Genomic DNA, 13215 nt, shown 5'->3' on the forward strand with positions numbered 1-13215 from the left:
TGCGCAGGAAAAAGAAGAAGACAGACTGCTGGACTGATGTCATGCATCGCAAGTTCACAATGTAAGTTATTTATTTGATTTTTTTACTGCTAATTACCATTGTTTCAGTCCAGTTGTGGCTTTATACAGCAGGGAGGAGCATTCCTTGCTGTACTAAGTGAACATTGGAGCGATTGATCTGTCAATGGCCCTTTAAACATATTGTATGGCTCTCGCGGAATTATATTTCAAAATATGTGGCGTTTACGGCTCTCTTAGCCAAAAAGGTTCCTGACCCCTGTTCTAGAGACTGTACCCGCTGTCCTGTCTGCCTCAGCCATCCCGGCTGTAGGGTTACTGTTCTAGAGACTGTACCTGCTGTCCTGTCTGCCTCAGCCATCCCGGCTGTAGGGGTACTGTTCTAGAGACTGTACCCGCTGTCCTGTCTGCCTCAGTCATCCCGGCTGTAGGGTTACTGCTCTAGAGACTGTACTCTCTGTCCTGTCTGCCTCAGCCATTCTGGCTGTAGGGGTACTGTTCTAGAGACTGTACCTGCTGTCCTGTCTGCCTCAGCCATCCTGGCTGTAGGGGTACTGCTCTAGAGACTGTACCCCTTGCTCCAGTGTCCATACCTGAGTCGGTCCCTTTCCTGGGAGTCAGCTGCCTCAATCTTGTTCACTGCCCTGGGAGTGGCACCTGGCGTCTACCTCGCAGCAGGCGCTTAATTAAGCCCCTGCTACTAAAGGGTAAGCCCGGGTCCGCCCTGTGGTCCAATGGGTCCACTCTTTCTCGCCACCTTAACACCACCGGCGGGCGTTATATATAGATGATGCTAACTTGATGTTTGCGGCAAGCTCTGGCAATAGAAAACGTGTCTAAACTATTGGCGAGGTGCGCTGCCCGAAGGGAAGATAGATGCTTTTAATGTAGCCTGGCATCATGCCGCCATCATCTGTAGTTATTGTTTGTAGAGTCAAAGAGAACTTCCACATTAAATGCAGATATAAAATGACCGCGACACAATACAGCCAAGAACTGACATCAAATCTTATCGAATGCGTTTTCCACTCAAGTTAGAAGACTTCATATTCTTTTCAAACATTAGTTGGAGATCGGCCATGAGTACTTTACCCACTTAGAGAATGTTCACATGAGAGAGATACGCTGGGGATATTCCATCCGGGAAGGAAAAAATAACCACCAAATAGAAGCAACAAATCCCAGACACATGACGGAGTAAAGAGATCAACAGTGGAAATCATACATGGTGCGGATTTTACATGTTTCAGTATAATAGATAGCAATGCATCAAGTGAAATCTGTAATAAAATCTGCAAGTAAAACTTTCAGAATTCGGAGGGGATTCAAAGTGAAATCTGTTGTTGGAAAACATAAGACTATATCCTTAAAGGGAACCCGTCAGGTGCAATATGTGTTCTGGGTGGATATTGCTAATCCCTGCCTAAAGGCCGCTTTACACGCTACGACATCGCTCAAGCGATCTCGTTGGGGTCATGGAATTTGTGACGCACATCCGACCGCTTTAGCGATGTCGTTGCGTGTGACACCTGTGAGCGATTTTAAACGTGTAAAATCGCTCATCGGTGACATGCCCCCCTATTCCCAATTATCGTTGCTGCTGCTTGTACGATGTTGTTCGTCGTTCCTGCGGCAGCACACATCGCTGTATGTGACACCGCAGGAGCGACGAACATCTCCTTACCTGCCTACACTGGCAATGAGGAAGGAAGGAAGGAGGTAGGCGAGATGTTACGTCCCGCTCATCTCCGCCCCTCCGCTTCTATTGGGCGGACGCTTAGTGACGCCGCTGTGACACCGAATGAGCCGCCCCCTTAGAAAGGAGGCGGTTCGCCGGTCACAGCGACGTCGCTAGGCATGTAAGTCCGTGTGACGGGGGTAAGCAAGGTTGTGCGGCACGGGCAGCGATTTGCCAGTGTCGCACAAACGATGGGGGCGGGTACGCATGCTAGCGATATCGGTAACGATATCGCAGCGTGTAAAGCGGCCTTTACTGTCCCTGAATCTAGTAGCATACATAAAGAGATCATTAGAAAAAGTATTTCTAAAGATCTTTTATCTTATGCTAATGAGCCCAGGGACTAGTCACAAGGGCGTCATATCCCCCGACTAGCCGCCCTCTTAGCCCCACAGGGGTGTACTAACATGCTATTCAATGCAGCAGCATCATCATCAACAGTGATGCACATACCTGTGTTTGCAGTGACCGCGCTTCTGAATGCCCGACACTTCTGGTCACGCGCAATATGAAGCCGGGTGTACACGTCCTGGCTTCAGAGAGGTCTACGGCGCATGACTGGAAGTGCCCGGCATTCAGAAGCACATTGACAGGGAACACAGGTATGCGCGTCACAACTGGTGATGCTGAATTCAATAGCATGTTAGTACACCTCTGTGGGCGTACTAACATGCTAAGGGGCGGACTATTCGGGAAATATAACACCCTTGGGATTAGTCCCGTGCTCATTAGCATAAGATAAAAGATCTTTAGAAATACCTTTTCTAAAGATCTCTTTATCTATGCTACTAGATACAGGAACAGTAAAGGTCCAGTCACACATAACGAGATTGTTACTACGTCATAGTTTCCGGATCGTTGTTAAATCGTTGGTGAGATGTCACATAGTCATTTTCCCAACGACTTTATTAACGATGCAGCGACCTGTATAACGATCTCGTTGGGACCCTGTCACACAGCAGCTATGTAACGATTACGACCTCGAATAGGAGCGTAGTGTTTGACGCTGTAAGCCACGTAGGCGTGCATATGCGTCGCCTTTTCCACACCCCTCCGTTCCGATTGGTGGCCAATACTGCGTTCTGATCCTTTGTTCTTTTTTGAGCCTTGCTTTGATGATAGAACCTGCGACTCCACCCGGATTCATTCGTACTTTGCTCCCGGTTGCTTGCTTGCTTTTCGGATCGAAGCTGCATCTGCACCCGGATTCATCCCTCCTTCGTTCCCGAGTGTTTGCTTACTGTTCTCAGCGCCAAACAATCGGAGCAGAGGGGGCGCGGAAAAGGTGACGCAACTACATGCCTACGTGTCACACTTTAAGTTCTCATCAAGGTCGTTAACGAGATCGTTGGTAGGTGTCAAACATACAGATCCATCCTGCCCAGCAGGACTCCAACGAGCCAAAAATGGCCCAGGACATTCAACAACGACCAACGATCTCACAGCAGGGGGCGGTTCTTTGGTACCTGTCAAACACAACGAGATCGCTGGTGAAGTCGTTGTTTCGTCACAGAAACTGTGACGTAACAACGATGTCGTTAGTGATCTTGTTATTTGTGAAGTGGCCTTTAGGCAGGGATTAACAATATGCACCCAGATCTGCTCCTGGTTCTGGGTGCATATTGGACCTGACAGGTTCCCTTTAAAGAAAAATCTGGCATGTTTGTTGTGTCAATAAGTTCAAGCTCGCCTAAAACCAATTTTCTCATAACTATATTGTGCTGTTCCTCTATTATTCCTCCTGACATCTGGATGTGTCCATTCTACTTATTAGCAGGATATTTTATTACATAGTCTTACACTGTTCAGCATTGATTTGGGCAATAGAACAGGGACAGACCCCCAACTGCTAACACCCAGCTGCCAATTTATTCATGCATTTCTAGGAGGAATAACAGAAGAACAGCACAATGACAAAGACTTAAGAGTAAATTGCTCCAGAATTATTATTTTAATGGGGATTACAATTATTTACTAAAATAGACAAGTCTGGAGAGTGGACAGGTCGTCTTCAATTCTTGTAAGTTGCATTCACACTTACCGGTCTGCCCTTGATGCAGATATAGAAGGAAGAACCCGTCCATGTTTTATTGCATTTGTTTGTATTAAAATAAAAAAAAAAATAATGCTGTTAAAATGGCAGTGCATACCTCAACAACACTTTTAGTATAAGTATCAATCTGCTGGCCAAGACTGAGGACTTGAAGGTCGCTCTGAAGACATTCTATAGTTATGAAGGTTTTTGGATCCTAAAACAAAGAAGATAGATATTGAACAAAAACACTAATAAACCTTCAGGAACCCAGTAGCAAGAATTCAGTACTCTGCAACGTCAACACAATGAAACTTAAAGGAGATGTCCACTACTTTTATATTGATGGCCTATCCTTAGGATAGGTCATCAATTTCTGATCAGCCGGGATTTGACACCTCACCAATCAGCTGTCCTCAGTGCCAGCGGTGACAGCAGGCTCCGAAGCTGCCTTGTCTTCTGATAGCAGCTGTGGCCGGGTACTGTACATCTGCCTCCTATTTATTTGAATGAGAGGCGGTTGTGCAGTACCTGGCTGCTATCAGAAGACGGAGCAGCTCCCAAACTGAGAAATTCCAGCTGCCTGCTGAGAATAGCTGATCAACAAGGATGGCGGACCCCAGATGATCAGCCATTGATGTTTTAGGTTTATTTCTTTTTACTTGCTTTTTAATGAGGGAGGGGGTCTCCTAGAAAAAATTGACAAATCACAGCTGTTATTAACCCCTTATATTAGCCAGATTGCCACCGCTCCAGGGCAATCGGGATGAGCCGGGTAAAGCTCCAAGATTGGTGCATGTAATAGATGTGTCCATTCTAGGGCCGCTGTGGGCTGCTATTTTAGGCTGGGGAGGGCCCAATAACCATGGGCCTCCCCAGCCTGAGAATACTACCAGCCCCCAAATGTCTGTTTTATCTTGGCTATGGTATGAAAATTGTGGTGGGGGGGGCAAACGCCAGGATTTAAATTATTTAAATAATTTAAAAATGCCGCATGGGGTACCTCACATTTTGATACACAGCCAGGATGATGCATACTGCTTGGGGCTGCAGCCTCCAGCTGTCTGCTTTAGCTGCAATGGGCATAAAAATATGCAGGACCCTACGCCATTTTTTCCAATTATTTATTTTTATTTTTATAATCCACTCCAGGGACCCAAACAGCTAGTGTGAGGGCAACCAATCACATGCACCGGCAGACTGAGTGCAACCAATCACAAACACTGTCACAGAGGGTGGGAGTGGGACGCAGTGAATATTTATAAGCTTTAATGAATAGGACCTAGAAGCAGTGTGCAGCGTGGAAACTCGCTAAGTATAATTGTCCTGCTTTGATCCCCATTTTGCTTCCTCTTTTTATCCATAACATGGACTTTCCTGAGAAGTCCCTGTTTGGTGTCCATGCACGGACACTAGATGTCAGGTACGGATTCCGAACTTTACAGTTTAGGTTCGCCCATCACTACTGCTAGCTCAAGTCTCCCTAGTGCTTAAAATCAAAATTCAACCACTGAATTCAATGGTGGTGGGCTTCCAGAACAAATAGTCAAAATGCATATCACACATATGCAAGTCACAACAAAGGGATGACCTATCAGGTGGATGTAATTGCATTGCTATGCAAAATGGACATTAAAGGCCCCGTCACATGCAGCGATATCGCTAGCGAGCATACCCGCCCCGTCGTTTGTGCGTCACGGGCAAATCGCTGCCCGTGGCACACAATATCGTTTGGAGCAGTCACATAGACTTACCTGCCTAGCAACGCTGTGGCCGGCGAACCGCCTCCTTTCTAAGGTGGCAGTTCATGCAGCGTCACTAAGCGGCCACCCAATAGAAGCGGAGGGGCGGAGATGAGCGGCCTAACATCCCGCCCACCTCCTTCCTTCCTCATTGCCGGTGGCTGCAGGTAAGCTGTTGTTCGTCGTTCCCGAGGTGTCACACATACCAATGTGTGCTGCCTCGGGAACGACGAACAACCTGCATCTTCCACAATCAACGATTTTTTGAAAATGAAAGACTTGTCAACGATGGACGTTTTGGTGAGTATTTTCCATCGTTAACGGCCGCTCGTTGGTGTCTCACGCAACGACGTCGCTAACGATGCCGAATGTGCGTCACGGAATCCGTGACCCCGGCGATATGTCGTTGGATACGTCTTTGCGTGTAACGGGGCCTTTACTGTATCACCCATCAATAGGATGGGTAATGAAAATATGATCTTTATCACTGGAACCCCAAAGATCCCACAAAATGGGGCCTCAAGCCCCCATTTCTCTTCACTGCACGACTGCATTAAGGATAACTTTCATTCAAGCATGTGCCTTTAAATTCCGACCAATTTCTATGTGACTAATATAGCTACCCAGGTAAAGTGTGTATTGGGCAGTTGGGCGCATACGTGTCCACTCCTAATTGAACATGGACAAAACAGAATTCATTGTCTTTCCCCCCCATCACTCAACTCCCCCACCTGACATATCCATCAATGTCAATGGATGCCCACTCTCCCCGGTCCCTCGTGCTCGCTGCCTGGGAGTAATCCTAATAAAAAAGAAACTCCGGCACTCTATGATGAATCAGGATAGTCACTGCGCACGCGCGGCTTGCGTGTCATTCCCTCTTATGCGTTCCACCATACAGGAAATTATCAACTTATGCCCGCCCCTCCTGCACATTTAAACCCCAACGCGGTCACTTTTCCTCACATTTCACCGCTGATCCTTGGCTATACAGATATGCTACGTTTGTTCTCTTTGTTAACCCTTTCTTGGGCGATACCTTGTCACTTTGAACTATAATAACATTGCTTATGGGACTTTCTTGCCTCTATTGAAGTTTCTTTCTAATTGCTGGTATATTAAAAGTGTTCTTTTCACTTTGTTCTTTCAGCTTTATTGCGGTCCAGCACTATAATCACCCCCCCTTTGGGAATAATAACATATCTACATATTATTTTCCGAATAGAGGTAATAATATGTTTTTTTGTTTTTTTGTTACTTATTTGTCTTACATATATGCTGTCTTATATATATGCTTTCTATTGTTTCTACTTGACCGTACAAAGATTATGTCCCATAAAGATTCATGATTGATATCAGTTGGTTCGCCTTTATGATGAATAATTATATATTATGTTCAAAAATAATATGTATTAATAATGGTTATTTTATGGTCTCTTTATGATTCTCTAATATTTGGGATTATCTCTTTAGATATAATTGGTCAAGTACATCTGACGTCCTGCTCAGGCATCACTTGCCATACCATTTAGGTAAAATGCTTTATTATGTCGAATTATGCATAATTTTTCAGTCATTAATATGGAGCTGTGTATGAATATTAATGATGGTACTGATTTTTTCTTTTGTATTCTATTATATAAATTTCAGTTGTGAAGAAGGCATCAGCCGAAACGTTATATCTGATTTATTCACTTTGGAAAATAAATAACTATCCTGATTCATCATAGAGTGCCGGAGTTTCTTTTTTATTATTGATCATTATTCTCCTGAGCACCTCATTAGTGAGCCAGACTATTATTTGGATTATTGGGAGTAATCCTAGACTCTGATCTCTCTTTCAAGCCACACATCCAAGCCCCCTTCACCTCCTGCCACCTCCAACTTAAAAATATTTCCCGGATCCTAACACTCCTTTCCCAAGAAGCTGCAAAAACATTAGTACATGCCCTTATTATCTCCTACCTGGATTATTGCAACCTCCTGCTCTGCAGCCTCCCTTCTAACAGTCTCGCACCCCTACAATCTATTCTAAACTATGCTGCCCGAATAATCCACCTGTCCCCCCGCTACTCCCCGATCTCTCCTCTCTGCCAATCCCTTCACTGGCTTCCCATTGCCCAACGACTCCACTTCAAAACCCTAACCATGACCTACAAAGCCATCCACAACCTGTCTCCTCCTTACATCTGTGACCTAGTCTCCCGGTACTTACCTGCACGTAACCTCCGATCCTCACAAGATCTCCTTCTCTGCTCCCCTCTCATCTCCTCTTCCCACCATCGCATCCAAGATTTCTCCCGTGCCTCCCCCATACTCTGGAATTCTCTGCCACAACATATCAGACTCTCACCTACCTTGACAAGCTTCAAAAGGAACCTGAAGACCCACCTCTTCCGACAAGCCTACAACCTGCCGTAACCCTCAGTCTGATGCAGCGCCGCATGACCATCTCTACCCTCACCTACTGTATCCTCACCTATCCCCTGTAGACTGTGAGCCCTCGCGGGCAGGGACCTCTATCCTCCTGTACCTGTTTGTGTCTTGTATTGTTTATGATTATTGTACTTGCCCTATTATGTATATCCCTTTCACATGTAAAGCGCCATGGAATTGATAGCGCTATAATAATAAATAATAATAATAAAACTCCTTCTCAGGGGTAGAGCCTCCCAGCAATCAGATATTAACCAGCCTTTAAAAGGCAAGTTTGAAAGATTGCAAAGTGTAGGCTGCAGAATTCTGAATGCAGCTCTGGATGACAATGTTTTGTAAGATATATTGTGACTGGAGATCAATGCCAAATACGTAACACACAGTATTGGCTTTTACATTACAACAATAATCTGATCCAGAGGGATCTATTACACATGCTACTCTTTATATGAAATACAAGTACAGATCGGTGGTACCGCAACGACAGGCGACCTCCTGCTCTCCGGGAATTACACTTCTAAATCAGCGGTGGACTCGTAGGTCAGGAGCACATACGGAGCGTCATAAGTTAACTTGTTACCAGACAGATCTCCACAGCTCCACGGATCTCATCTGTATGCAAGTCAGAGTCTAGAGGAGCTGGGAAGAGAACAATACCCTGCAGAAATGATCATCTCTCCACTGTGCTTCTTACCACGGTGATTGTATCTGGTCTGCGCTCAGTCATCTTCATGCACATCCTAAGCCCATCCTGTCACCCAACCGGAGAATGTTCTTATAGTCACCGATCAATGTCCGACATTTCACACGGACCACATAAAACCCATACTTACCAAGGTCTTGGGTAAATGCTTGCTTTTCCCAGGAAATTCTTGTAATTATATAAGAGGTGGTGGTGAGGTCCCATAGGTAAAAAGTCCATAAAGAATGGCAGCTGTCACCCATACGCGTCCCTAGTGGTTGACTAATGCTCAAAGATAAGTATTAATAGAGGTGACTACCCATTTAAATTCTGCTGATCACCCCTCATCCTGCTCCTACCACACGTAGGGGAAGGTCTCGGACCACCAGGAATGTTCCTTACAGCTGGCATGGATTTCTAGTGTTATGTGGCAGCCTCTCATGGGAATGGTGGTCCAGCAGGTAATGAATGACGGCTCCCTTTGAGGACATATCAGTATTTTATTGTAAAACCTTCACTATATTACTAGTTTCATGTGTCCTTGTCCCAACGACTGCCCCTGAGAAAGGTATGGTGGGTGGGGGGCATCAGGGCCAGATTTCACCGCCCCCCCCCCCCCACCGATTCTCCTCCAGAGTTGAACTAGACTTAGCTCTCTGGTCCACTAGGGTGGCAGCCCAGTTGGATACTGGAAGTCCGATGGGCTCTGACCATTGACCCTTGCTGTGCTTTTCTTGTCTGAAGGACAAAGGAAGCTTTATTGGGAGTCTGTCTCTTGGAGTGGACTGCTATGTATTACATCCTTGTGCGCATTTTTATGTGGCATTGTTCATTTTTTTGTATTCAGAAAAAAAACAGGGGAGACCTTTCATGAAACTACACCTTTAAAGTTTAATTTTGGGGGTTTTTAATTCATTTATGCCAAAGACTCCCTTACATATCTTCTACTGCACCTAGTTTCTGTTCATATAGTAGTGACCACTGCAGCCAGTCACTGAAGATCTACATTCTTGTGCCGTTTCCCATAGATTTCACAATTGAACTCGGTGACTGGCTGCAGCGGTCATGTCTTCGAATTGTGTGAGCGGTCTGGTGGCAGCGCCAGAGAGCTGGAATGGGGAGCTAGGAGTAACTATGGCTGAGTGTTATTTTCATCCAGACTTTTGACCCTTTTTAACCAACTCCTAACCATCTCATGGAACAATTGTACTGTGAATCGCCTCTCTTTATGCCGTAATATTGAATCAAGCAATGAACACTGGTATAAAACGCAAAATCCATCACCCTTCTCACTGAAGTGAAGAAAGTCCATGAAATAAGGTTTTCATGGCTCCATTTCAGGGTCCGCAGATGCTCCATCCGCCCCTAGTGAAAGGTGAGGTCCCTGAAACGTCACAAAAGCATCAGGTACGGATTAAGCATCCCTAATGCGGCTTCTCTGCAGAGGCTAAAATGGGGCTGATGACTTAATTATTTTTAATTAGAAGCTTTTAGAACAACAAAAAAAATGTAACTTGAAAATCCAATTAAAGAGAATCTGTCAGCAGGTTTTTGCTATGTAAGATGCCAGGGTTAACACACAGAATTCAGGGATGCCTGTCTTGTTACGGTCCCATCTGTTGTTTATTTGGTATGTTTGTATAACCAGCAAAACTTCTCATTGCTCGGACTACAATGTCATGTGCACAGCAGTCCTGCATGACCCCTGCTGTGATTGACACCTATCTGTCAATGTAGAGAGCCTGGCGTGGTCGGGGACAGCTCACTCAGCTCTCCTATAAGACTAAAGCTAAAAATTCTGACTGTGTCAGAATGACTGCAGCCAGTAATCTAAGTGATACATGATTGGATTCAGGATCTCTTTGCTTACACTATGCTGCTCTCAGAGGAGATAGCAAAAACCTGCTGACAGATTCCCTTTAAGTTGGCTATTTGGGTTTCAAATCTTTTACAAGGTAACTGTTTTGGACTAGCTATATTATATTTTAATCGATTTGTGTATCAAACACGCATGGAGACTCATTCAGTTAAATAAGGAGAATTTTTATTTAACTACAAAAATACACATAAAATGTGATAATATCCAATTCCCATATATTATGACACAAAAGAGGTAAAGGTAGGACTACATCAAACCCACCCACAGTGTGGCAGACAGGGAGCACCTCAAATAAACCCAGTGTATTCAATAAATATCCCTTATAAATGAGCGTGTCACGTTAGCTTCTTCAGCGGGGCACAGAGGTCTGTGCCCCGCTGAAGAAGCTAACGCGACACACGCGTTCGGGACCCTGGTGTCTTTCCCTCCCACGTCTGGCCAACAGTGCGCACCTCCATTCTCTTACTATGTTTAAGCTTCATACTTAATTTGTCTTTGGACACTTACATGGGACTACTCTGTGTATGGATAATCGTATGAAGTATAATTACTCATTTATAAGGTATATTTATTGAATACACGGGGTTTATTTGAGGTGCTCCCTGTCTGCCACACTGTGGGTGGGTGTGATGTAGTCCTACCTTTACCTCTTTTGTGTCATAATATATGGGAATTGTATATTATTACATTTCATGTGTATTTTTGTAGCTAATAAAAATTCTCCTTATTTAATTGAATGAGTGTCCATGTGTGTTTGATACACAAATTGATTAATATGTATTTGGAGTATATTCTATATGATATCTCTCCATAAAGGGACAGTATTTATAAATAATTCTGATTATATTGAGGAATTACCGTCGTCCATATTTGTCTATGACTGGTCCTATATTATATTTTTGTGTGCTTTTTGTCTGCATGGTTGGCTCCCCTGTTTTAGACTATACAGACTGGCCAAAAGCAAGGTGTCGGTAACACGTTTCATTTGGACCTTACAGAATGTGGACCGACCTGCGTCAGTTTTTAACATTGGTATCGATCCTCTTTTGTATTCATGGAAGTATATTTGGCCGTCTCATCAGGTGAGATACGCTGTTGGCAGGTCCTAAAGGTGGGGTCCGACGCCATCAGATATTTACAGGATGCACCATCTCAGGAGCTTTAAATCACCGCCAGTATATACATAATTTTGCGAATAGAGCCCAATAAATCAGAACGACATAGTAAGAGAGCAGCTCACAGCATGTGATAGACACAAAGGCTGGAAACATACCGCGATCTCGGCAGTCTTCAGATCATTGACGCAGGCGGCAGCGAGTTGATTGCATTTTAAATCCATCGAGAGACGAGCGAGTTCAATCAGGAGAGGAGTTCTGTAAATGAACAGGACAATTGTGCAGAAATCATTAAGGCTTGAAAATGTATAAATGAAAGAGATACGTGTATTACGTCCAGCTGTGGATTTACTACAGATAACACTGGATCTTATACTCACAGACACCAAATACTAAACTGCGTTCTCATTTCATTACAGTATTAGAGCTCAGCGTCAAAACATCTGCTGAGATATGGCCTCTATGGACACCAATGTTAGGAAATTTGGGCCACAAATTCGCTCCCATCCAAACTGTTACTTTTTAGCCCTTTCTTTAGAACTTCCAGTGTCTAAATTTATCACCAGCCCAAAAGGATCTGAGCGCGTCTTATTCGGGAATAAGGCTCTGACAGGGCCCATCGGAGAGGAGTTGTGGCCACTCTCTTCTCAGACCAGTGGGACCGATGAGGTCCCACTCACTAATAATTCACAAGTTACGAGCGGTCTGGACCATCTCATGGTAAATAAATCCAGTTTTATAATCAGCATTGCAGGGAACAATCTTATTTTGTCATCTTATAAGAGGACACCCTCAACTCTCCACAGAACAGTAAGTAGATGTTGACATCCAGAAATCAACAAATGAGGGTTTGTTCTGCAGATAAGGGAAGGTCTCAGGGGTGAAGACCATCCATTCGGCATTTCTATTACCGTATTTTTCGGACTATAAGACGCACTTTATTTCCCCCAAATGTTGGGTTAAAGTGGGGGGTGCGTCTTATGGTCTGAATATAGGGCTGCAGGGAATGAGCGTGCTGCGGTGGAGCGGGTCATCGGCGGGACGAGCAGGCTGCAGCAGCGCCTGCCGTGACCACGTGGGCCCGCTCATTTCATATGCACGCCCATCCTCCCGCCCATCTCTCAGCGCTGAAGCCGGCGCTACAGGTGGGCGGGGTGATGGGCGGGGACGCGCGCATAGTAAACAGCCAGCTCGTGTGATCACCCCTGGCACTACAGCCTGGAGTGATCATGCTCGGCTGTATTCACTGCCGCCCGCGCGTCATCATCAGCGCGGGGTGCAGTGAATCAATGTACTCACCGTTCCCCTGCAGCCTCGCGATCTCCTCCTGTCTGCCGGCCGCGGCTGTATGGAAACTAGCGGTGCTCACAGCAATGAAGTCATCGCTGTGCGCACGTGTCCACACAGTCGCGCCAGCAGACAGGAGGATATCGCGATGCTGCAGGTATCGTGGCCGGCTCAACACAGCGCTGCCGGCAGACAGGAGGAGGAGCGACGCTGCGTGGAGCGAGGAAAGGTGAGTGTACACGTTTATTTATTTTTTTTGTGTGCCACAGGATGCAGGACATAGCAG

General features: G+C 45.3%; 1 protein-coding gene across 2 annotated transcripts in view; it reads right to left on the reverse strand.

The window, feature by feature from the left end:
• Window positions 1-13215, reverse strand: part of CFAP46 (cilia and flagella associated protein 46) — a 370852-nt gene that overhangs the window by 302610 nt on the left and 55027 nt on the right. For both annotated transcript variants that reach the window (XM_075348545.1, XM_075348544.1), the window contains exons 10-11: window positions 11801-11900; window positions 3907-4005 (exon numbers count right to left, since the gene is read on the reverse strand). In XM_075348545.1, the coding sequence (XP_075204660.1) occupies window positions 3907-4005; window positions 11801-11900 (199 nt within the window). The remainder of the gene's footprint in view (window positions 1-3906; window positions 4006-11800; window positions 11901-13215) is intronic.

Source organism: Anomaloglossus baeobatrachus, chromosome 5 (genome assembly GCF_048569485.1).
Source record: "Anomaloglossus baeobatrachus isolate aAnoBae1 chromosome 5, aAnoBae1.hap1, whole genome shotgun sequence".
Classification (NCBI taxonomy): Eukaryota; Metazoa; Chordata; class Amphibia; order Anura; family Aromobatidae; genus Anomaloglossus; species Anomaloglossus baeobatrachus.